Here is a 25,529-nt window from a genome sequence, read left to right as displayed (position 1 = left end):
AACTGCGGTGGGAGAGAGAAACTGGATCTTGCAGAAACTGGGTGGGAGAGAGAAACTGGATCTTGCAGAGATAAAGCACGAGACCACGTAGGAGTGGGTGGGCCCAAGCACTGCACGAAGCAGACGATGGGAAAGGCTCGCGCGCGGCATGCATGTGCAGTGGCCGGTGGCGCACGACTCTAGTGCGTTATTAATATGTGAGGTAGTGGCGCACCGCTTATGCATGCGCTATTGGCAATTATGTACTAGTGGAGCACCACTTTTTGGTGCGCCACTGCTATTTAAATAGTAATGGCGCACGTATATTTGGTGCGCCACTACTAACTTTACACTAATCTATAACCCAGTTTCGCACTTAGTAGTGGCGCATGACTATACTAGTGCGCCATTGGTAATTGACTACCAGTGGAGCACCACTGTGGCGCACCTGTCTAGTGGTGCGCCACTGATATCAATCTTACGGCTAGGCCTTTTCCTAGTAGTGGGGAGTCGAAGGACTTGACGCATGTCGCTGACAGACATAGACTTCGGGATATTCTCGACTTCGTCGAGGTGAACTTTAAAGACAAAGAAACCGGCGAAAAGAAGCCGGAGATGTTCAATGGAAGTTGTTTGGATAAGTGAGTTCGGCAAGGTGCCGGATGAGTTTAAATGGAAACCGGAAGAATTAATCCGGTACATTTTGAGAAGGAACCTGGCATGGCCTGTTGGAAAGATTCCGCCATGCTATACCAGCTTCGGGGACTAATTTCGGGGGGATGGCCCCCGGTAGGCCAAGAGTATGGCAAGTTTGCCATGTTTTGGTAATGTTAAACCGGATCACAAAGTGATCCGAAATCTAAAGTTAAGTTCAGCTAACCAGAGTTGGTACAAACCGGTATCCCCAGAGGGGTATACCAAAGTACTGGCTCTAAGAGGCAGTGGGGCTAAGTGCGATGGTACGGGAACCAGAGGTAAAGCTACCGGCAAACCGGAACCAGGGGTCACTGTAGCCTGTCGGCACTCTGGTCAAAGATTCTTTCGGGAGCTAGAGGACAAGGATGAGTGAAGCAAATCAGCTTTAAACGAAGCCCTAGCGCCAAAGCAAGATGATGACGTTAAAGATACCGGCGGAGGTCACCGCTCCTTGATTAAAGTCATAACCGGTGCCAACTGGGCCAAAGTAGCTTTATAAAGTAGCTTAGCTCATCCTAGATTTCATTAGGGTTTCTTGCCTTGTAAGCCACCATCTCCCCTATATAAGGAGAGGGGGCACACCCTTGCGCGGGAGGATCGATCAATAGAGAAGTTAGGATGTTCATCAGCGAGATAGGGAGGAAACTTGTACTCGTACATCTTCTACCTCTGGCCAAGGGTAAAGTTAAGGAATACATATCGGTTTCTTTCCATCTCCTTTCCCTGTTAACCAAACCCTCCCCTGGATCCTCTAGCGTACATTCGGCACCAACTTAAGCCATCCTATGGCATCTGTTGTTACACCACGATGACAGACCCCCAAACATCGCCGAATTTATCATTTAGGGGGCATGTTTTGTTCGTGTCGTGTTAGGGGGGCATCGCTCCTTAGCCGCGTCGCTCAAACAGAATTTTAGATTTTAAAAATTTAAGTGAAAAAACAGTTCAATTCATTCAAATTTGCTATATATTACATAGATTTGGACGAAATTCGATGAAATTTAAACCTAAACCCTACTCTAGTAGTATTTGCAGCAGCCAGAGGGATCGTAGTATTGGTGGAAGTTGTACATGTTATCGACGATGATGTCCTGCTTGCCGCACTCGTCGGGCTCATCGACGGTCTTTCCCTTCACCGCGCCGCTTGGCCCAGCTTCGCCGTCGTTGGTGAGGTCGACGAGAAGCACCCCAGCATCGCGAATGGACATGGCGATCGCCGCGTCGAGGTCACCCCTCCAGGCATCCTTGTCGTTCAACGACGCCATGCACGCTTCGCGGAAGCCTGGGCAGTCCTCAGGGTTATCGATGCTGGCGATGAGGCACTGCTGTAGGTCGTATTCCGCCAACTACGTGGCCTTCACGGCTTATTTCTCGTCATGCTTCTCCTTCACCTTCGGCTTCGAGATGATGAGGGCGCACCGGCACGCCTATGCTGCTGCCGCGCTGGTTCGCGGATGGTGACGCTGCTGCCGCCGCGTACTCCGACTCTTACTTCACTTCACGCTTCGGCACGCTGTACGGTGTAGCGCGGTGCGAGGAAGGCGTGGATCGCGCTGGCCCCGAGGAAGAAAAGTTCGAAGAGGACGAGTACGTCCTCCTCGGCTGCCAGCGCGCTGCGGCCGAAAGAGATGGTGGCGGCTAAGGCGGCATCTCCAGCCTTGGGGCACCGTTGTGGATGTCGTTGATGACATTCGGGAGGGTGCGCCCGGGAACGCCCCAGAAGCGGAGGCGTCCCTCCCTGTTCCAAGTGTTCCTCCGACCGACGAGGCCATCGGTGCTGCTCATCTCGACATCGTGCTGCGCCTGGAAGAAGTCCGCCCACCATTCGTCGTTACCGGTGGGGACCCAGGTGGGATCGGCCCGCTCCTCGGCACTGAGGCGACCACGCTGGGTCCTGATCGCGTTCATCCAGCGTTCGGTTCCCGCCGCCGCCGCCGGCGGGACGCCGACCCTGTTGACGGCCATCCTCCACCAGGCGCTGCTTGGCAGGCGCATGTCCGGCGGGACAGGGTACCGAGCGCGGTACAGCGCCCACACCTCCGCCACCGTGAGGCTGCCGCGGCCGAAGCCGAAGCCGCGAGGACGTTCTTGCAGGTGGACGATATTGCCGCCGAGGAAGGAGGTGCGGCGAGATTGGAATGGGGAAGGAAGGAGGGGCGCTCTTTATTGTACAGCACGCGAGACGGCAGCGGGGCGTTGGCTGCAATAAATGCTGGCGCGGATGGCCACGCGGCCATGCACAACGAAGATGTGTCACTACGTCGCTTGGGAAAGCTGGACGCCACTAACATCGTTTGACCAGAGGTAGGCGATGGGGTTTTAGACCTCCGTGTAGCTGGCGCGTCGATCCTGTCACTCCTCGTCTCGCTTTTCGTTGTGTTCAGCGTGTCCGGAGGGTTCCATGTGGACCGAGAACGGGCTCAGGATGTCAGACACCATATTAGACCGCGCCGGATGAAAAGGGCATTTAAAACACCGGCTAGAAACGAAAAAATATCCAACACGCTCTAATTACCTTTGGAGAGCGTTTTAGGGGACGCGGCTGCTTAGTTGCAGCAAGCGCATGGCAAGCGACTATGGTCACCAATACGGAGGTGAGACGATCCGGGAAAGCAGTTACAGAGCCAGGTGGCTAGGAAGCCGACCAGGTCGGTCAGTTGCTTCCGATCTCAGGCTCGTCTCTCATTCCCATTCATGGTTGCCGTGATCGCCATCAAGCGAAGTGATTTCAATCTGGCCTGCCGGCCGTCCTCGGTTGCTTGGAGGGGCAGATCACGACACCTCCACTCTTGTACGCAACCAAAGTTTTTTCGATGGAATGGTGCATCCATGGACCGCTTCAAAATTCAACGAAAGCGAACATGTCTCCCCGTCCCATTTTGACCATCTCAATGTATGGTTCTTAGCCTCAACCTTATTTCTGGAGGGGAAAAGCTCCAAACCCTTTTTAGAAGCTACGTCTGCTGCGAACTTTATTAATCTCTACTAATAAATTACGGATCGATGGTGTTGGTAAATTAAAAAAACCAGAATAAATTTTCGTCCATCAAATAAACCGGGACTTTCTACTAATCTATACCTAATAATAAAGGGGCTAACGTTTCCGTGGTTTGGTCCGTCACTTTGCGCTTTGGTCCAACGTAAAAGGCGCTTTCGTCCGTGGTGCGATTTGTATGCTGAGTATACGTGTAGGCTAGAGTCCGGCTCGAAATATGGTTCCTCCGCGTTTTGTATGGGTGCAGGCAAATTGCAGAGTCTGGCTCCAATTATACGAAAACAATATTCACAAATTTGTTTTCTTATCATAAGTTGTGCTGAGTTTCAGTAATAGTTGTTTCATTGTGGTTTGAATATATATATACACACACACATATCTCATGTACTCATTTGTATCTTATTCTTTTATAGTTGGCAACAAAGCGGAACAAGCTCTCAATCGATGACCGCTTCATAGCAATAGCCGAGGAATTGGCGGGATTCTTCCTTCAGGACGTCATACCACCATTCGCAGAGTTCCACTATGAATGAAGATGTACATGTTACATATATAGTTGACTCGAAGAGTACCACTATGCTACATGTAATATATAGAGTACGGCTCGGAGAGTACCACTACTATGCATGAAGATCGATCTTCATGCATAGTGCTTCTTAATTTGCGATCTTATGCAATTACATGTGTGTTATATTATATGCACCAACTTGCTATGCATCATATTGATCTTCATGTACTTCAATAAACCCAAACGCGTTTCTGGTGCATCGACGCGATATGAAACAAACCGATATCCCTAAACCCCTCCAAAAACCCTAAAACTTCAATTCTCTGCCGCGGCAGAGATTCGGGCAAATTCCCTGCCGCGGGGGGAACCTTTGGTACCGGTTCGTATAACCAACCGGTACCAAAGCTCCTTGGCCCTGAGCTCTCCTGGTCGACCACGTGGAGGCCCCTTTTATACCGGTTCGTAAGCAACCGGTACGAAAGGGGGGGGGGCCTTTAGTGCCGGATAATTAGTACCGGTTGCTCAACCGGTACTAATGCCCCTATGGAACCGGTACGCATGAGAGATTTTCTACTAGTGATATAAATAACCAAACATAGGCGTGTGGCCACGATTCTAGAAATCAGTGTTTGCTTCGCCGCCTCCCAAATCCCTCGGTTCGGTTTCGACGCCTCGCCTTCCTCCGGCTTGGCATGGCCATCGACGACGAGCAAGATGAGGGCACGGAAGGACTGAAGCCAGACGACGGCGTTGTCGGCCTGCTCGGGAAGGCCAGCAATGGCCAGCGACAATGAGTCCTAGGACAACTATGATGCAAACAACTACGAGCAGGGATAGGAACCGTATGAGGACATCTAGGTCTGATCCAATCGAATTCGATTTCTGAGATTAGATCGTGTCCTACTTGAATTTTGCGTATGAACTGATCAATCCACCGTCATAAGAAGGCGTGCGACAAAACGAAGACTATACGACGCCACGCCTCGGAGACGATCGAATTCCTATCCGATCGCCATCGGCGCCGCCGACCACGTACTGGCACACCGGCATGCGCAAAGTGTTCGTGCTCCTCACCACATCCATCGATGAAGGCCTCGTGGATGCCATCCTCTTCAACTCGGCCACGAAGATGTTAGACGAGGCCCTGATTGGGCTCGACATGCCGCCGGCCGCCGCCAGCGTCAACAATGGGATCGATTTGAAAACGGTTCAACTGCATTGATAGAGGACAGAAATCCGTCAGAAGAAGTGAAGAACAGAATAGAGAAGACCAATCCTATAAGTTATCAAAAAGGGAAAGACCGATTCTAGGGAGCGGTGAGCAATCGAACGTCCAACTTCAGGGCGAGCCGCCGTCATCGTCAGCTGTGTCATAGCACGGCGCTAGGTCGCTAGAACATCATGCTTGTCTATTCATGGAGGAGGATGAAGAGGGAATGTATGTGCTTGCCAACATGACCACCGGCAGGAAGCCATTGGCGGTGAATCCTTTCGCCTTCGACGATGAGGTGATCTCCACCATCCCACTGCCTGGGGGAGCGAACAGACATACTGTTTACTTGTAAATTTTTTGCCTGCCCACAATTAAGCATTCTTTCGTGCGGCCTGACCAATTCGTCGTTCTAGCATGCAAGCTGTTGTACTTCAGGATTATTGAGGTAAGCGTGTACATCATAGGCGCTGCATTGATCATACATTGGTGTCTGGACAACTTAGAGCAGATTTGATTTTTCTTCAGTAAACAAATATTCAAGCACTCCCGATGTTCAGAGCTACCAAAAGATTATTCAGTTTATGCATCCTTCAGTCTTGCTGTGATAATATGGCTTTGGAGTGCGTCGTTTAATTATTTTTCCTTTTTTCAATCTGCTTTTGGTACTAACAATTGCTACCAGACCTGCAATCTGGACCTAGAGTGTGTTCACAATTTTTTGGGCAACCGATTTTGCTCTTTAAATTGTTGCAGGTGAAGGCCACCGATTCCCTGATATAGAGCGGTGCATGGTGCGACGCACCAGCGACTCGAGCTGGGCATTCTCGGGTAAAGGCCACTGGGACATCGATCCAGGGTGATGCACGGTGATCTAGGAAACTTGCCCGTGCACACAGATTTAGTAGCACATCAAACTGATGATTACCTAGCAGGTAAGAGCTGATGCTTGATGGTTTGAGCAATCACAATTTGGTATTGCTCTCTCCTTGATTGAAGTAAATGTAACGCTATAAAACTAATTGATATAGATTTATGCCACTTTTTGTACAAAGAGTTAATACTCTTCGAATGTCTAGATATCTCATTGTTAATGTGCCACGATATTTTTCGGATTGTGACATTAATTGAATTTTAATCACGTGGAGGTCAATCGTACTGAGCGCCTCGAGCAGTCACCGACACCCTGTTCCTTTCGACTAAACATAAATATATATAAATCATGAAGAAAATATTATCCATATTTATATCTTCTTAGTCTTTTCCGTATCGATATTAAAAAAAATCCATCAAGATATATTACTCTGTAGATGAGTCCCCTCAAGAAAAATGGAATTTCCGGCAACTAATTTTTTCCATGGCAAAAAAATATTTAGGAAAAATTAACTGTAGGAACTTTCAGTGTTCTCCCGGTGCAACGCACGGGCACTTTTGCTAGTCTATATCTATACCTAATAATAAAGAAAATAAGGTTTCTTGTTCGTCCGTTCGAAAATTGCCCCTGCTTCTGGCTGAAATTACATCATCTGCCACCGCCAAGTCAAAGAAAAACGGTTCGTGCGGTCCATTATACTTTTTGCAGTTTAGCCACCCGGAAAGTGACGTATCAGCCCATGACCCCTTATCTTCTCGCTCCAATAAGGCAAACCGCGTGCCCTCTCTGCCTCGCCGGCGACGGTGCCGACTGCCGACGAGAGCCCTATACTACAGCGGCGTATGCACGTTCTCTAATCCAATCACGAGCACCAACACGGCGCTCCACCGGTTAGCGGTGGCTTTCCTCGTGGCCCAGCGTACGTGTACGAGCGGTGGTAGAGTGGAGCACCGCCGATCTGGTCAGGGGCAGAGGAGAGGTCCCTCTCCTACTTTGTTTGTTGGCCGCGGGGGCACACTGGATGACCAGCTGAGGAGATGAATGGAGAGAGGGCGACGAGGCAGAGGGGCTGGGCGTGGTGGGCGTGCACGGTGGCGCTGTTGCTGAGAGAGGGGAGGGGATGGGAGGAGCCCGGCAAGGACAGAGGAAGGAGGACCGTCTCGCATTGGGCTCAACGAGCAGGGGAAAGACGAAGCCATGGCAGCAGCTGATGCGTTGCCATGTGCTACTGCGAGGAGAGAGATGCATCTAGAGACATGCATGTATCGAGAGAGAAAGAGAGATTGCTTCTTTACTATGTGCACTTTTGTGCTATCTACTAAATTGTTGTCTGCTGCTGCTTCGCTGAGACAGGATGGGAGAATTTGAGAGATTATGTTAGCCGCTGCTTAGATTTCTTTATTTTGGTATTTAGTGATTAGTGAATTGTCCCCGGCTTTAAATGTACCGCTAATTTGGTACTCAGTAGAGCCCTCAGCTTATTCAGATTTCTCATCAGACATTTAGAGTCTTCACTCATCCTTCGATTGATTTCTGCCGGCGCCAGCACCTGTTGGCAACTTGGCATGTCATCTGTTACTGCATAATCACGCGAGCACTCAATGATTTAGTATCACGAATACGATCATAATCCATGGTTTGCGTTCTTCTGGTTCCAGAATCCGCGACAGACCAATTGTGCAAGTGAATCTGTGATATCCATTGGAGTCTCTAAATGCATGTGAGGATACTGTCTTGAGTCTGACAGTTAACCGAGCCCTGGTAATAAATGTCACCAATGTTTAAAATTTGGAGTCGTTTCAGATCATTTCTACCGACTGTTATAACATTGAAGATGGTGCAAACCGATGCGGAGAGTCCACCAATTCAGACCAACGCGACAACGGTGAACAAGGTTTTAAATAGCTTGGCTATAGCCTTTCGACGAGTTTGAGGCTGTAGAGGAAAAAACGAAAAATCTAATTTAGCCTTATAGTCGCTAACTTTCTGCTCAACCTTGTCACCAATGTTATAAATTGGGACCAAAATTTTCTAGCGGCCCAATTTCTAGCTAAAATTTTGGTGCAAGAAATTGTTGCTATATATGCTTTTATAGTTTTGTTGGTTATGTAATATTTGATATAACTATATTCTTAGTTGTTGCTACTTAACGATGTAAATGTGGATGTAACTATGTCCTGGTTATTCATATGTCTTATGTGATTATGTTAATATGTAATGCACATGTGAATTATTTATATATATACGAATATTGCTGCCAAAATTTTGATATTTTTAATTATTTAGGAAACTGTTATATGGCCTTAGCTACGCTATAGCTCGGCTATAGCCTTTCCTAGCTTCTCAGATCATCGACGCTACAGGCTATAGCCCGCTATTTTAAACTTTGGACACGAGGTTTCTTGCAGCTCGCTCCACTTTGGGGACTATGTCCTATTCACGCTCGCTCCGCACCGCCGCCGCCAAGAAGAAGCGAAGGCGCAGCACCGAGAAGATCAACATGATCTTCCTCAACGAGGAGCACGTCGCGGCACAACGCCGAGCGGGAACTGCATGAGCACAAGAAGAAGCGGCTGCTGAACTTCGTCAACCTCACGTCAACGATTGAGGAGTGAGCGATCCGAGCGTCCGATGAGTATCCCAGAGAGCATTTTAGTACAATTAATTCGTGGCGGCGATTTTTATAGAACTAGGTTTCCGCATTTTGTACTGAATTGTTGTCTGAATGTTGTATATGTATGAATCTGAATGTGATGATCTTCTCCCGCAAATGTTTTTTTTTAAGGGCTTGTTTAAGGAGTCTGATGTGTGCGACATATTTTCAGCCCATAAAATTGATTTCAGGTGCACTCAAACATATTTTGATGGTTTCAAATTTAAGGTATTTGATATGCATGCGCGACACAATTTTAGCCAGTAAAATCGATTATGGTCAATATTCAAAGGAAAAACCCGTAGCAACGCACGGGCAAATTTACTAGTCTCTACTAATAAGTTACGGATCGGTGGTGTTGGTAGGTCAAAAAACCGGAACAAAATTTCATCCGTCAAAAAAACCGCCGCATTACCGCGGCCTTTTATGCTTGTCTACACAGGATCTTAAAATAACAAGTTGATGATGAAATATCAATGAAAACTATCATTTTCTGGCATTTTGACGTGACAGAAATCATTTTAGCACTTAATTATGCACCTGGACGAAAGGACAATGCGAGGACAACTTCCAGTAACTTTAACGAGCATCGGTACGGGCAAGGCCCGCCCGTACCGTCCGCTCGTAACACCCGCCAGAAGCACCACCTCGTCAAATACTTTCACCAAGCGAAAATGGTGTGGAGATCCAAGACACACAACTACGCAAAACAGAGAAATACCGTCCCAAATCAGATCTCAAGAAGGAACTTTGGAGAAGATGACATCCGGGCTACTACGTGGATCCTCAGAGGACAAGGCACCATCCCCTTCATCATCATCAACCGCTGCACCATCATCATCATCTGGCTCCAACCATAGTTGTAATCTTTTCTATTGTGGATTTGTATTCGAATTCATTTCATTCCATTCCTTTAATCCCCTCCATAAGATTATGATGATGTTCTTGATTGCTTCCATGTGTGAGTAGTGCTATTAGTTCTTGGGGAGATGGAGAAATCCTAGCATGAATATGAGATGAATCTAAGATGATTTATGGTTTTAAGTATTAATGTGTGTTAGTTCCCTCTCTTGATATTATATGTTGTGAACCATATAATATTTTTCTTATGGTCTCGAGAGGGAACTACCCTTTGAAGTGTGGTAAAGTGAACGGCGAGAAGTGACATTACCATATCGGCACTTTAACACATGAATAAGGGGGATAAGAGGGATTCACTAAGATCATATCGATAACCACGGGGTAAAACCCTTAATAGCAATAGTGAATATATGGCTTGCAAATGACTAGCTGTTGTGGTTATTTAGAGATGCGATGACCGATGACTTTCTGGGCGCATCTTATTACGGAGATCTCCTACACACAATATGATTAAAAGCATACTTTATCTTGATTAACATGAATCCTAATGCTAGAGGTGGATCCAATAATCCCTGGGAACACTTTGTCTTATTAAGTTACAACCCATTTTCTTTAACGCTTTTCCTGCTTTTATTAATTTATATTCAACCATTTACAACACCCCTCTTTAAACATTTTTAGATTAGAAAACAATTTTATGTAATCTTTAATAGAAGTAGGAAAGGGCATTAAGACCCTAACCAGTAGCTAGCTCCTCGTGGTTCGATACTCTTATTTCGACACTAGCTACAATTGATTTGTATTCTTGCAGTTATCAAGCTTTTTCTGACACCGTTGACGGGGAGCTCAGTGCTTTTAGTCTTTGTTCTTAGTTGCTTATTTATTATTATTTTTACTAAAGTTGTTTAATAGTTTCAGGTAACACCATGGTTGCTCTTGGGCTTATGAATAAGCTTGATGCAGTTGAATACCTCGGAAGATTCAACCAAGGGTTTGTAAAATAATTTCCAAATGGGAGTGACGTGGAGTATGCGATTCATCCATGCTTTATTGCTCTAATGAAAGAGAAAAGCTTTGCAGGAGATGATCCCGATGTTCATTTGCATTCTTTTACTGTGTTGTGTTGGACAATTAAATTGAGAAACTACACTGATGATGAATTAAAACATAAATTGTTTAGTCAATATCTAACCAATATTGCATTATCTTGGTATAGAACTTGCCCTGCAGAAAAGAATGATACTTGGGAGAATCTTATGAAGGAATTTATATTTCGATTCTCTCCCAAAGTTAAGTTTGTTGAAGCAAGAAGATTCATAACGAATTTCAAGAATCATCACGGCGAAAGTTTAGTGAAATCCTACCTTAGATTTAAAGGTACGGTTCAAAAATGTCCCCATCATGATTTACCACCTTGGTATGTTTTACATGTCTTTTATGGAGGACTTGAACAAGATAATAAAAGGGAATTAAATTTGTTATCTAGTGGATCTTTTATGGAACTCACCCTCGAGCAAGCTTGGGTATGCCTAAACTTCATAGAAATAGAGTATCACGGGGCTTTGACCTTGGAAGTGAGGGAGAAATTGAAATTGAATATGATTGTTTAAATTCTTATAAAAACACCGAGCAATTAAAAGAAACTTCTAATGAGCTTAATCATGATGATGTTATGGTATTAGATGTTCTTCAAGCTTTTACAGAATTCATTGAAGCACCCAAGAAGGAGTGGCTTCATTACACTCCACCACCTCAAATCATTGAAGCAACACAAGTTCAAGCCGAAGTACCCAAAGTGGTACCCATTGAAAGGACGCCTTACAATGAGCTGCTCCCTTTTCCCAATGATAGTGGCAAGGCACACTAGAGCTCAACTCCTTGTAGAACAAAAATAAGAAGATGTAAAAAAAGGTAAGAGCACCAGAGGTAAATTTTAGTAATGAGTAACCTACTTATGAAGTTGCAAATAATGAAGGTGAAGTAACTAAGGAAGGTATTTTAGCTATGTATGCACACTACAACGTAGTTGAGCTCGATTCGAAGCCTCACAATTCGTAGAAGGTATGGTTAAATCAAAAAATATGGGCAAGCCTCGTTTTACCTTGCACTTTTGGTGGATCCTCTTATTATGGCATGGGATATTAGAAAGTTTTTAATGTTATTCCCTATAGATTATATTTTGATATCCAAGATGAACTTGAACATTCACAATTATAAGACATAAATATGATAATAATGCTAGCTGATAAGACTCTAAGAGTTCCTATGGGAGTAATAAAAATGTACCTATTACAATAGGACCATGCACTTATCCCATTGATTTTGTTGTCATTGATATGCCAATTGATTCTCATTGTTCGATCATTTTTGGAAGAACTTACTTAAACACTGTAGGACCTAATATTGATTGTAGTAAGGAAACTATCTCTCTTAAGTTTGGGGAGGAATTGATGAGTTTGCATTTCTCGAAGTTTACTCATAAACCAATTATTGAAGATATTGAAGAGGAAGAATTTGAGGAGGAAGTTAATCTAGCTAATCTTTCCGCAATACTTTATGATACTCCTGGAGATGATTTAGAGGTAAGTTTAATTGAAAATGAAAATATTATAATAGGCTTAGATAAAAATGATATTGAGAAATGTTTGGAATCTCTTCCTATAACTGACAACTCAACGAATGAGAAATATGAAGTACCTGAAAGAAAGGGAGATGAAGATTTACCACCACTAGAACTGAAACATCTTCCCCCCAGATTTAAAGTATAAGTTTTTAGATGAAAGAAATAGATATCCTGTTAATGTGAGTAATAACCTTTCAGAAAAGGAGGAAGAATAGTTAATGGTGGTGCTTAAAATGCACCGTAAGGCTTTTGGGTATTCTTTGGATGACTTGAAGGAGATCAGTCCCTATTCATGGAAGACGGAGCCCAACCAGTTGATGATTTTCAAAGGAAACTTAAACCTCAAATGAAGGAAGTGGTAAGAAAATAAATCATCCGCCTCCTCGACGCATGTATCATTTATCATGTTAAAGAAAGTGACTCGGGTGAGTCCTGTTCATTGTGTCCAAGAAAGGAGGATTTATTGATGTACCAAATAAACACAATGAAATGGTCCCAACTAGAACTATTGTAGGATATAGGATGTGCATTGATTTTAGAAAATTTAATAAGGAAACTAGGAAAAATCATTACCAATTGCCTTTTATAGATCAAACTTTGGAAATACTTCCTAGACATTCCCATTTTTGTTATCTTGATAGATATTCTGGGTTCTCCCAAATAGCTGTTCATCCGGGAGATCAATTGAAAAAAACTTTCACTTTCCCTTTTGGATAGTATGCTTATCGTAGAATGCCTTTCGAATTGTGCAATGCACCAGGTACTTTTCAAAGATGCATGACCGCTATATTTGCCGATTATATTGAGCATACAATGGAAGTATTCATGGACGACTTTTCCGTCTATGGAACTTTGTTTAACCATTTCCTGCGTAATTTGCATAAAGTGTTACAGAGGTGCGAAGATACCAATCTAGTCTTGAAATGGGAGAAATGCCACTTGATGGTTCGAGAAGGTATAGTACTTGGACACAAGATCTCGGGAAGAGGCATAGAAGTTGACAAGTAGAAAGTGGAGGCCATAGAAAAAATACCACCTCCACTAGATATCAAAGGTATAAGAAGTTTCCTTGGTTATGCTAGATTTTACAGAAGGTTCATCAGATTTTTTCTAAAATAGCAAGACCCCATACTATTCTGTTACAAAAAGATATTCGTTTAAGTTTGATGAAAATTGTCTTAGTGCTTTCAACATTCCTAAACAAGCTCTACTTAAAGCACCAATGATACAACCACCTGATTGGAAGAAACCTTTTGATTTACTTTGTGAGGCAAACCATGAATCTGTCGGAGTCACTTTGTGCCAGCAGGATGGTGATGAACTTAATATCATCCATCATGATAGCGGGACTCTAAATAACGCACAGATAAATTATCTTTTGATAGAGAAAGAGTTCTATGCGGTTGTGTTTGCCTGTGAGAAGTTTAGATCATATATCATTGACTCAAAAGTTAGAGTCTACACTGATTGAATGAGCTTTGAAGGTAATCCTTGAAAATACAGACGTTAATACTAGAATGATTCGGTGGATTTTCCTTTTGCAAGAACTTGATTTGCAGATTATACAAAGAAGTGAAGAACGAATCAAAGATCGAGAATTTCTGGACGAAGAAGCAATACCATGCAACATATCCACATTCTTTGTCCCGCCAGGTACTACTCTTTTTTGTGAAGACGTGTTTCCTATCTTTTGTGATGGTGCTAGCAAGCATTTTCTAACCACCACATACGGAACAAGGGGAGGAACAATATGATTGTCAAAAAAGTATGGTACCTTTTACTCATAACCATTGCAAGAAAGTTTTATTTGATTCTACTAGTTTGAAATTTTTAGTTTCCCATTCATTTGCACACGTTTTTGAGGTCTTTGCGATTTTCTAAGTTGTAAGGAGTTTTTGCGACCTCGGTACGGGCGGGCGGTACAACCGGATCTACCCGTACAAGTGGTCGCTAAACTTACTGGATGTTTTCGTGCGATGTTTTTCCAATTTCGATACTGGTACGGACGGCGGTACGACCACATCTGCCCGTACGGGTGGTCACCATTTTCTCTGGAAATCCCCTTCGAAACAACGTTTTATAACCTCGTTTTCCAGTACGGGCGGGTGGTACGGACGTATATGCCCGTACTGCCAATCGCTATACTTACAATATATTTTTCCTAGTTTTATTCGTTAAGACTTTTTCTTTAAGATAAAAAAATTCCGCCACCTTTTTTATGTCGGTAATCGGTACGGGTGGATGGTACGATGCAAACCATCTTGTACCGAATTCTCGAACCAACTTTATTCGCCCTGATATTTGGTAGGGCATCGGGTTCGGTCAGACGGTACGGTCTGGGCCCGTACCGATAACTGTCGTGCTTCCCAGAATTTCCTTTTTTAAGTTTATATCTTTCTATATTGTTGGGATTCTTTTTTAGTGAGACCATAACTTCAATTTGACGAGTTTTTCTTCTTTAGAGATGCTATGACCGATGGCTTTCTAGGTGCATCTTATTACGGTGCTCTCCCACACACAATATGATTAAAAGCATACTCTATCATGATTAACATGAATCCTAATGCTAGAGGTGGATCCAATAATCCCTGAAAACACTTTGTCTTATTAAGTTTCAGCCCATTTTCTTTAACGCTTTTATTTACTTTATATTCAATCATTTACAACACCCCTCTTTGAACATTTTGAGACTAGAAAACAATTTATAGGTAATCTTTAATAGAAGTAACAAGGGGCATTAAGACCCTAACTAGTATATCCTCGTGGTTCGATACTCTTATTTCGAAACTAGCTACAATTGATATGTGTTCTTGCAGTTATAACCACCTAGTACCGTTCGGCCCTCGGTCGTCATCTCAGCCCCCTTTGTGTGGTGCCTTATATACCCTAAAAATCTACCCCTAGAAGAACACGATGTTTCGCGAAACAGAGCCCCACCGATACCACGATCTTCTTTTCGGGGGCCAGATTGATCCTGCTCTCCACCCCGGAGAGAGGGATTTTGAGGGCTTCTTCATCATCACCGCCACTGACATCATCACCAACCATCATGGACTAAATCTCCATCACCATGAGTGAGTAGTTCTCTCGTAGGCTTAAGAGGTGGATGGGTTTTGGATGAGATTGATCATGTCATCCCCCATATGTATCGAGATTTTAGGTGTTCGTCTTGAAGATATTTATGTATGAGTGTTCGTACACCTTTGCTATGTTTAATGCTTGTTACTAGGGCCCGAGTGACATGATTTCAGTACTGAACCTATATTTCATTATCATATATATGAGTTTGGTATTTATCTGCAAAGTGTATTACTTGTTATTATGTTGACCCTGCGAATCCCTAAGGTGACAGATGGGAAAAAACAAGGGGAAGATGTGATAGTTCGAGGATTATGTGTGTTCATGAATCTTAATGCTTTGTTCCAATCTATTCGAAAGGTTGGACCTTAATTGCTTGTAGTTCCAAGTTGGCCCCGGTAAAATGGGCAAGTAGGACAAAAGATGTTATGCAAATTCTCTTAGTTAGTACGCATAACTATATTTGGATCATACACCTACACACAACTGAATTAGAGAGGAATGCTATGTTAGTTGGATTATATTACATGATCAATATCATCCATACATTACCCTATTGCTGCCTCATGCCTACGTTTTTATCCACTGAAAGTTCCACATTACTTTTTCAGGTGGAAACTGGAAATCTCCTGCTTTTATTTACTATTTTCTTTTACTGCTTTGAATCAACTACTATAAAATCACCACTTGCTTTGTGATTTTATTGATATACGAGTGTGATTGAGATTGACGTCTCAATTTCTAAGGTCTTATTGGTATTCTTGTGTTCCCCTTGAGTCGGACTATAAATTTGGGTAATACTTCCCATCAAAGATTTCAGCGATCCCCTATACTTGTGGGCACCAAGACATTTTTTGGCGCCTTTGCCGGGGATCCTAGCTTTATTGGTAAGACCACTTGTTATCATTTACTTGCTGCAATTTTTTTCTCATCATGGGAAAAGATAAGGAACCTGCTAAGAAGGTCATTGTGCCATCTACTACAAGGAGAGGTACGAATCTGCCTTCTAGACCATATTTTTCGCCTAATGCTGCTACTACTCTTGCTATTAAAAAGAAATTTGTTGCCCAAACAATTTCACCATTATATATTATGTCAACTAGTAATGAAAGAGATTTGTTGGATGTTGATAAGGATAGAGAAGGTACGCCTGATTTATCTAAGTCTATGTCTGATGAACATATGTAATATGAATTTGAAGATGATGAACTTTTTAATGAAAATGATAAATCTTTGAGTCCTAAAATATCAAATGCTAAAGAAGATGGTATCTTTACTGAACATTTTATGAATGCTGAGCTAGATGATTTGGATGAATTTGAAGCTAGCTTGAGTTCTTGCTTAGATGATTTATTTCCTGATGCTAGAAAAACTGTAGCAACTCTGATTTACATTAAAGATAAAGACTATGAATTTAATGTTGAGCCTGAGAAAATAGAGAGAGCTAAAGATATTAAGTTTAATGGTAGAGAGGATGAACTTCCTTGGGAACATTTAATAAATCTCTCCGAGCTAGCAAATGTGTTTGGAAATACTGAAATGCAAAATTGCTTTTACTTCTTGAAATTGTTTCCCTTCTCTTTGGTAGGTGAAGCAAATGTTTAAGGAAGCATGCATATATTTATTTTTGTAATTAATATTTTCCCGCTAGTAAAATACCTTCTATGGTTGGAGAAATTATTACCTTCGCTCAAGGTAAAGAAGAAGGCATTCCGCAAGCTTAGGGGAGATTTAGTGCCCTCGAGAGGAAGTGTCCAGCCCATGGTATAAAGGATAACCAGTTACTTGATATATTTTATAATAGGCTACATGAAGGATAGACCTTATGTAGACAGTATTGCAGGTAATATTTTCAGGGACAAAACTATGGAAGAAGCTAAGGAATTACTCAATACCATCAGGCAAAACAATGATGATTGGCATATTGAAGAAGATATTACACATGGAAGAGGTATGCATAAATTATCTAATGAAATTATAAAAGAAGCTTCAAAGTCTCTCAAGGAGAAAGGCATTAAAACTTCCGAGTGGAATAAAATCTATGAAGAGAGGCATAAACTTTCTAGATGAACCATGTTTTCCTATTCAGGTACATGCTATAAACTCTGGTAAAGGTAATAAAGAGGTATCATCTCCTACTGAAGTTTCTTTTGTTAATGATTCTACTTATGATAGAGGGAGTTTTGATTATGATATTAGAAGGGACATATTGGAGAATTCCCGCAATATAGAAATTATTCATAAAAATGTGAGCTCTTCTGTAAATTCTCTTAAAATGACTGTCAAACTTTATCATATGATGCATAATAAAGTTGAGGAAATGATTTCTCTTCAAAATAAATTTTATGATAAGCTTCTTAATGAGAAAAGAAAGGTTTGTGGAGATAATACAAGAGGAGGTTCAAGTACTCGGTACTACTGATTGTCCTGAAGGACATCCAAAGAGAAAAGAACAAGAAGTTCGCAAGAAGAAATCTTTTGCAGGAAAATCCCCCAATGAAAGTGAAGAAAATGAAAACTCTGAAGATCAAAATAATGATATATCTATTTCTGATGCTGAAACCGAAGATGAGAATAATGAAGAGGATGTGGAAATGTCTCAATCACATGAAGAACCACTTGAAGATGCTGCTGATAAAGAACCTGAGCCTACAATAAATGAAGATCCTTAATCCTCCAGGGATAAAAGAAAGAAGAAGAAGGCTCCACCTCAACCAAAAGGTAAAGAGAGTGATACATGGGTTCATAGAACTATACCATATCCCCAAGAGGTAACTAAAACTCTAGCCAATGAAAGATTTGAAAAGTTTATTGAATTGATAAAGATTTTATATTTGCAAATTCCTCTTATTGATTTATTAAAATTCCTCCATATTCAAAATATATGAAAGACATTGTTAACAATAAGAGTAAAATACCTAGTGAAGCCATTACTGCTATGCTTGCTGATTATTCTTTTAAGGAAAAGTTACCAAAAAAGCGTGGAGATCCAGCTATTCCTACTATTCCTTGCACTATTAAGAATACCTATGTGAAATCTGCTTTATGTGAGTTAGGAGAAGGGGTAAGTGTCATGCAATTCTCTCTTTATAAGAAGCTTAACTTGAATAAATTAGTTCCTACTGAGGTTTCACTTCAATGGCTGATAAATCCACTATGATTCCTATTGGCATATGTGAAGATGTTCCTATTATGATTGCTAATGAGCAAATCCCTTGAATTCCTTCTTTCATTTCTTCTAAAATTATAGATTATAATTTAAATGTAGATTAGTTAGTCAACTAAAAATACTTCTTATATTCACTAATAATATCGTTTAGATACTTCAAAGTAGATTATATACGAAAAAAGAGTGAATATGCACACCAAAAATAGACTAGATATAGAACAAAATAAGTGAACTCGAAAAGCTAAAAGATCTTGCATTAGTTAATGAAGTAAGTAGGATTTTCGCTGAACCAAACTGCCCATAACACATCTTTTCTACTCGGGAAACAACTGCATGGACGAAGGGGAACAACAGCTTGTGGACGGAGGGGAACAACATCCTAGACGGTGGGGAACAATAGCCTAGATGAAAGGGAACAACAATGTAGATGGTGGGGAACAAGAGCCCAAATGGTGGGGAACAAGGACCCAGACAAAGAAAAACAACAACCTCAACGGATGGGAACAACCGAACGAAGAGGAACAACAACCTAGATGGAGAGGAGCAACAACAAGGACAAAGGGGAACAACGGCATGAAAGAAGAGGAACAACATCCTGGACGTACGAGAACAACAACCTAGACGGACGAGAACGGCAAATTGAACAACGGGGAACAATAACCTGAGTGGAGGGGAACAACAACCAGAACGGAGGGGAACAACGACATTGTAAACATTGGGGAACAAGAAAATAGATGGAGGGGAACAACATCCTGAACGAAGAGGAACAACAGCCTAGACGAACGGGAACAACAACCTGGACAGATGGGAACAACAGACGGAACAACGGAGAACAACAACCTGAGTGGAGGGGAACAACAGCCTAGACGGAGGAGGACAATAACTTAGATGGTGGGGAACAACATCCTAGACAAAGGGGAACAACATTGTAGACGGTGGGAACAAGAGACTAGATGGAGGGGAACAACAGTCTGGACGTACGGGAACAACGCCCTGGACGTACGGGAACAACAGCCTCGACGAAGGGGAACAACAACCTGAATGGAGGGAAATAATAGCTTAGATGGTGGGGAGCAACATCCCAGACAAAAGGAACAACATCGTAGACGGTGAAGAACCAGAGACTAGATGGAGGGGAACAACATCCTAAACGTACGGGAACTACGCCCTGGAAGTACGGGAACAACAACCTGATGTACGGGAACAACAACCTCGATGAAGGGGAACATCAACCTGAATGGCGTAGAACAACAACCTGAACGGAGGGAAACAATAGCTTAGACGGCGGGGATCAACATCCTAAACGAAGATGAATGAGGAACACGAACCCAGACGAAGGGGAACAAGAGCCTAGACGAAGGGAAACAAGAACCTAGACCAAGGGAAACAATAACCTCGATAGAAGGGAACAACATGATGGAGGGAAACAACCTAGTATGTTGTTCCCCACCCTCTCTACGCAATTGTTTCCCACCGTCTAGGATGTTGTTCTCCTCTATCTAGACGGAGCGAAACAACAACCTAGATGGAAGATGATAATAACCTAAACAAAGGAGGACAAGAGTCTTAACGAAATGGAACAACAACTTAGCCAAAGAGAAACATGAGTTTAGACAGAGTGAAGAAAAAGCTTAGACAGAAATGAGAAAAAAAAGAGGAAAACCAAAATTTAGATATTAGTGGAACCAGATTTTAGATGGAGGAAAACAAAACATTTAGAGAAACAATAAGAACTAAGCCTAGATGTAAAAAATCCTACTAAAAACATAAATTTTAAATTTTAAAACTAAATGAAAACATCAAAAATAAAAATAAAAGAATGTGAGAAAGCAGAAAGAAAAAACCACCGTGTAGAAAAAAATGTAAGAAAGAAGAAAGTAAGAATGCTAAAGAAGGAAAAAATAAAAGAAATACATGTGAAAGAAAAAGAAGAAGAAAATCCTACCTAAGACCAAAAGCAATGTATACGTACACACAAGAAAATAACGATCAGATAATAAAGAAAAAGATTCTAAACAAAAGAACGACTAAAGGCACACGAATGTTTTCCTGTTACCGGATGTCGCGCTGGTACATACATCAATTACAACGGTGTACTTTATTAATCACGACGTACGTGGCAGCGCAGTGGCAGGACCAACCTTCTTGTCGTCTCCACCTAGTACCACTTCCCAGCTACAACTTATTAAAATTACTTTTTACGATCTTCTGCTCCACAGATGGGCCGGCCCATCACCGTGCGCTCTTTAGCGAAACGGTGCTCCCTAGCGCGTGTGCTACCGAGCAGTTTCCTTCGCGTTGAGCGCCAAATAGGTTTTCCCCCGACCTGGTTGGCATATACGGTTCGCCATAAAAAGCCTTCATCTGGTAGTTTTTGGTGGACCATCAGAGCTGGAGCCCATAACGCACATCGTGCCCTAAACGGCTAAATCTCCTCCGCCGCCGAAGAGTTGAGCAAGACGAAGAAGAAGCAACAGACAGATTCACAAATGGCGGGCGGCGGGCTGTTCGGCGGCGCGGGAGCGTTCTGGGCGACCCGAGCACTGGAGGTGGTGAAGAGGAACGACTCCCCTGGGCTGCTGTGGAAGCGGATCAAGCTCACCACTACCCGCAAGAACAACGCCAAGAAACGCCTAAAGCGCCTCTGGCAGGTAACACCAGGACGCATCTGCCCTCCTCCTTCTCTTTCCGATTGCAACATTCTGGGATGATTTCCTTGTCTTCCTGATTCATGCGCGGTTCTTATGGTTGGCCTGAATCACCTAAATCGACAAGTCGTTGGTTCTCCTGAATCTTCGCCATGGTAATAGTTTGCTCTCGACATATGTCCATCTAGTGGTGCTGATATGTTTCCTAGTTTTTTTGGACGGCAACATCTGGTATAGAATTGGGTGTGTTGTTTTAGCAGCCAGGTAGGTTGACTGCGTCCTGTAGTTGAATTGATGTAAGCATGCACTGGATTCTAGAATACTTGTTTGTGATTTAACCAGGAGATTATGAAGCTTAGCCATGAACCTAGGGCAAAATGGACTTGTTGACAGCTGCTCGGTGCATGCCAAGTAGTGGATCTTGCTATAGTTTGTGTGTTCAGAACTAGATATACGTTCGAAGCTACTCTTGAGATTTATCATGAGGCAAATCGGAGTTTAACTAATTTGTTTCTTAAGCATGATGTGCTCTACAAGTTTGGGAGTCTAGCGATTCATCGTTTACTTGCCTTAACAGAAGACTACCTTCAAACTGGAACCACGGATCTTTGTAGGGGAAACCATGCTTAACAAACAATACCTAAAGAACCACATCATAAGAATTAACAACACTCCTAAGGATCATGATAATCAGTTAAGATCCAACGTTTTCTTTTCAAATTTTAACTTCTATAACCTCAAATTTGCGACTTTTTATTTTATATGTTCAGTTTTCATTATTTAAATGTTTCAACTGATATCTCTACCGAATTTTGATTTATCTGATCATATATTGGAAGTATCAACGAGTTGGCATGTGATATTGTGGTTTATCAGTAATACCTTCGAACTGGAACTACAGGAATTAGTTTTGATGGTTTGACAAATTTTGGTGAATTTCCTGAAGGCTTGTACTTCGTGTTCTCTTCCTCTTCTCTCTCTTGTAGTACATATGCTAGTTGTACTATGACAGAACATGAACTTAACGGACAGCTTGTGCATATGATTCCTGTTCCGTTTTGTCCCAGTGTGTATGGCTGATTTGTTTCCTCTTTTCTTCTCCTGGCATCTAATAGCCTTGCAACTTGATCGGCGTTGGCTTCGTGTGAGGGGGCAATGGTGCTTTTATCTGGGGACTTGGTGCATATGTTGGTTCAGATCAAATCGAGGTGCTGGTGGAGTGGTTGTTGCTGCTGCAAGGCATCAACTCTGGGTCGAGTGGATATGCTATCTCCACTCCTCTACGCTCGTATTAGTTTTATTATAATCTTTATGGTGTGGACGCTAGTAAGAGGGATGCTGCAGACCGGAAGGCAGGAAGATCAGGATGGTTGTACTGGATCAGGAGATGATCATGTGTTCGGCAACGACTTGCAACACCAAATAAAAGAGAGTTCTTTAGGAAAGTATAGGATTAGGAAAGAGTCCAATTATATTAGTAAAGATCTAATAATTCCAATCGTATTAGCCTATTAGGAGAGGTCGGAGATGGTCGTACTGTATCAGGAGATGACCAATCTTCAACACTTTCTCCTTGGTTGATCACGAACTGATGTGCACGCACATGGGCTTGAGATCATTGCAGAAAAAGAAAGGAGCATAACAATGGTTTCAGCTGCCAAGTGCCAACACAGCAGGTACGGCTGCAACAGTGTCAGCGCAGCTAGAAGTCGACACAGCAACGGCGATATATCATTAAGAAGTTGGGAGTGGAGGAGCAGCAAGAAGCAGAGACATTGAAACCAAATACCATGACTGCTAGACTCTTCACAGCGGTGGAGCTCGTTGGTTCGATGGAAGTGAAGCAGCTAGTTGTGATGGCTGCAACATGTGATTGCACAAAGATTGACATAAACAGGCCACATGTGCATCAGATTTGCAAGGAGGCGAGCCAGGAGGGCGAGCTGCAGGGCTTGGATAGAAAGCCATGTCGACCAACAGAATTGGAGGCAGATTCATGTGCAGCTGATTGCTGGAACAAGCCCATGTGCGTGCACATCAGTTCATGATCAACCAAGGAGAAAGTGTTAGAGATAAAATATCTGTTCTGTTCAAGCATCCAACAAATCTGGAAGACCTAGAGGACAAGATCTACTTGAGAGAATTGGGTAAGCACAATAGCAATTTGTGGAGCTGGAATCACAGTATAACATCATTGTGGGGTTATGAAGGCCTTCAACCCTGGCCGCCGCCCTACAGCTTGAGGGCAAGCTGCTTGTCAGGGAGGAGTATAGTGTTGTGGATGCTAGTAAGAGGGATGCGGCAGGCCGGAAGATCAGGATGGTTGTATTGGATCAGGAGATGATCAGGTGTTTGGCAAAGACTTGCAACACCAAATAAAAGAGGAGGGTCCTTTAGGAAAGTATAGGATTAGGGAAGAGTCCAATTGTGTCAGGAAAGATGAACGATTTCCTCAATGAAGCAGTAACCGGTAAACGATTTCCTCAACATTGGTATTAGGAGAGGTCAGAGGTCTGAGCATCCATTATGTAAGGATGACGTGTATCTACTTTTGGATCAAGCAAGAATAATCAATCTGATCTCTCCCTTGGTTACTCCCTCTTCTCAATCCCTCGCAGCCATGCCGTCGGGCTACACTTTACCTGAATTTTAGTAGAAGACAAAACTTACTTAAATCGGGTTCATCATGCACTCCAAACTTATAGACTAAATTAGGGACATTTTTTATGGCATAAATGCAACCATGGTCTCCCATCATCCATACAATCTGGGCACAGGGTCTCTGGAAAATCTGCACCTGTTTTTATAACACAAATTTAATGAGAATGGACAGCATGATCTAAAGAAAGTGTGTAAATGGAAGTGATAAACTGGTGTAGGCAGGTGGTTGACATGCAAACACATAGTAGTAGGTTGGGGCTATCATCAAAGTATGAAGTTTGAAAGGGTTGTTGCCCAAATAATTCAAACTATCATAACTAATGCTTTGCAGGATTCATTCGTTCTTGACCCTTTAGAGTTAAGATCACCAAGTACGCACCTATATCGTGTCGCACAACATATTATTTTTACTTAAGGAGTATGATGTGTATTACCGGTTTCCCTGCACTATGCTTTCCTTTTTTTTTTTTGTGAAGTTTGGCTCTGCAAAATTCTAACCAAGCTTTGATATTATGCTATGACTCCGGACGTTTGGACATCTGTTACAGAACTCTAAAATTATCATAACAGTGATACTAGGATATATGTTCCACGTCGCTGATGGACCTTATTTATTTCCAACGACATTGTACAATTCATCATGTTGATTTTGAATTACGTGAATGATGGCCATCATGCACACGTGCATTCCTTGAGAACTTGTGACTGTACACAACCTGTGAATCTTAGTGAGTTGGCATGTGACTGGAGAGTAAGGCAATAACGATCTGTGATATCTCATGCTTGCATGTGTAATTCTCACTTATTAGAATTCCATTGTTCATGCAGTTTCCTTGCTATTAGCCTTCCATATCATATTCTGGAATAAATACCAAGCTAGTAACACTTTGCAATATTTGCTTTCAGAACGAAGCAGTTATAAGAGCTTGTGGTCAAGTAGAATCATCGTCGACATCAAGCACCGCAGCAGCAGCAGCAGCTGGGAAACAACAGTAGTTACCAAAGTCAATTTGTGACGCGTGGGAAACTGTATGGAAGTTGAAATATGTTGCTGACCTTTGTATTAAATGCTGAAGCCTAAAACCATATCCTTTTATTGTTTCATATTTTTCAGTCTGTCGGTCCCATAAATTGGAACAAGTACATGCATGTACACATCCGCTTTCTTCATCAAAGGGGACATCATTGCTTGTCGCCATGCACTCCCTCGTGCTGACATCATGGAATTTTCGCTATTTCTTGCTTATATGGTTTGCATCACTTGACTGAAACTAGTTCGGCCATTTACAACGGACTTGGTTTGTGAAAAAAGAACTTGTTTCTGTGAGAATGCCCTCGATTTGTTTCCTTTGCTCCATTCTGCACCCTTCAAGGTCCGGGGCTGCTGCCGATGGAAACCAAAATAAAATTCGGCTCTGCACTACACATCGTCTTCACGATAAGAGTCCGTCGAGCCCGTCGCTCACCCGATTGCTCGGGGGCTACCACTGACGTTTTCACACTTATAAAAACCGTCTTTGTATAGCACATCGTTTACATGATAAATTTTACTACGGGTCAATTGAGGCGATTTA

At 42.6% G+C, this 25,529-nt stretch overlaps 1 protein-coding gene across 1 annotated transcript; it reads left to right on the top strand.

Moving 5' to 3' along the window:
- The first annotated feature begins 21,044 nt into the window (after window positions 1–21,044).
- On the top strand, window positions 21,045–25,215 carry LOC124654804. Its single transcript, XM_047193789.1, has 2 exons — window positions 21,045–21,297; window positions 24,862–25,215. Exons 1-2 carry the CDS (start codon window positions 21,136–21,138, stop codon window positions 24,949–24,951), a joined length of 252 nt encoding a protein of 83 aa, XP_047049745.1. The 5' UTR covers window positions 21,045–21,135; the 3' UTR covers window positions 24,952–25,215.
- The last annotated feature ends 314 nt before the right edge of the window (window positions 25,216–25,529 follow it).

This window comes from Lolium rigidum, chromosome 5 (genome assembly GCF_022539505.1).
Source record: "Lolium rigidum isolate FL_2022 chromosome 5, APGP_CSIRO_Lrig_0.1, whole genome shotgun sequence".
Taxonomy (NCBI): Eukaryota; Viridiplantae; Streptophyta; class Magnoliopsida; order Poales; family Poaceae; genus Lolium; species Lolium rigidum.
This window is presented reverse-complemented; position numbering and strand designations above follow the sequence as displayed.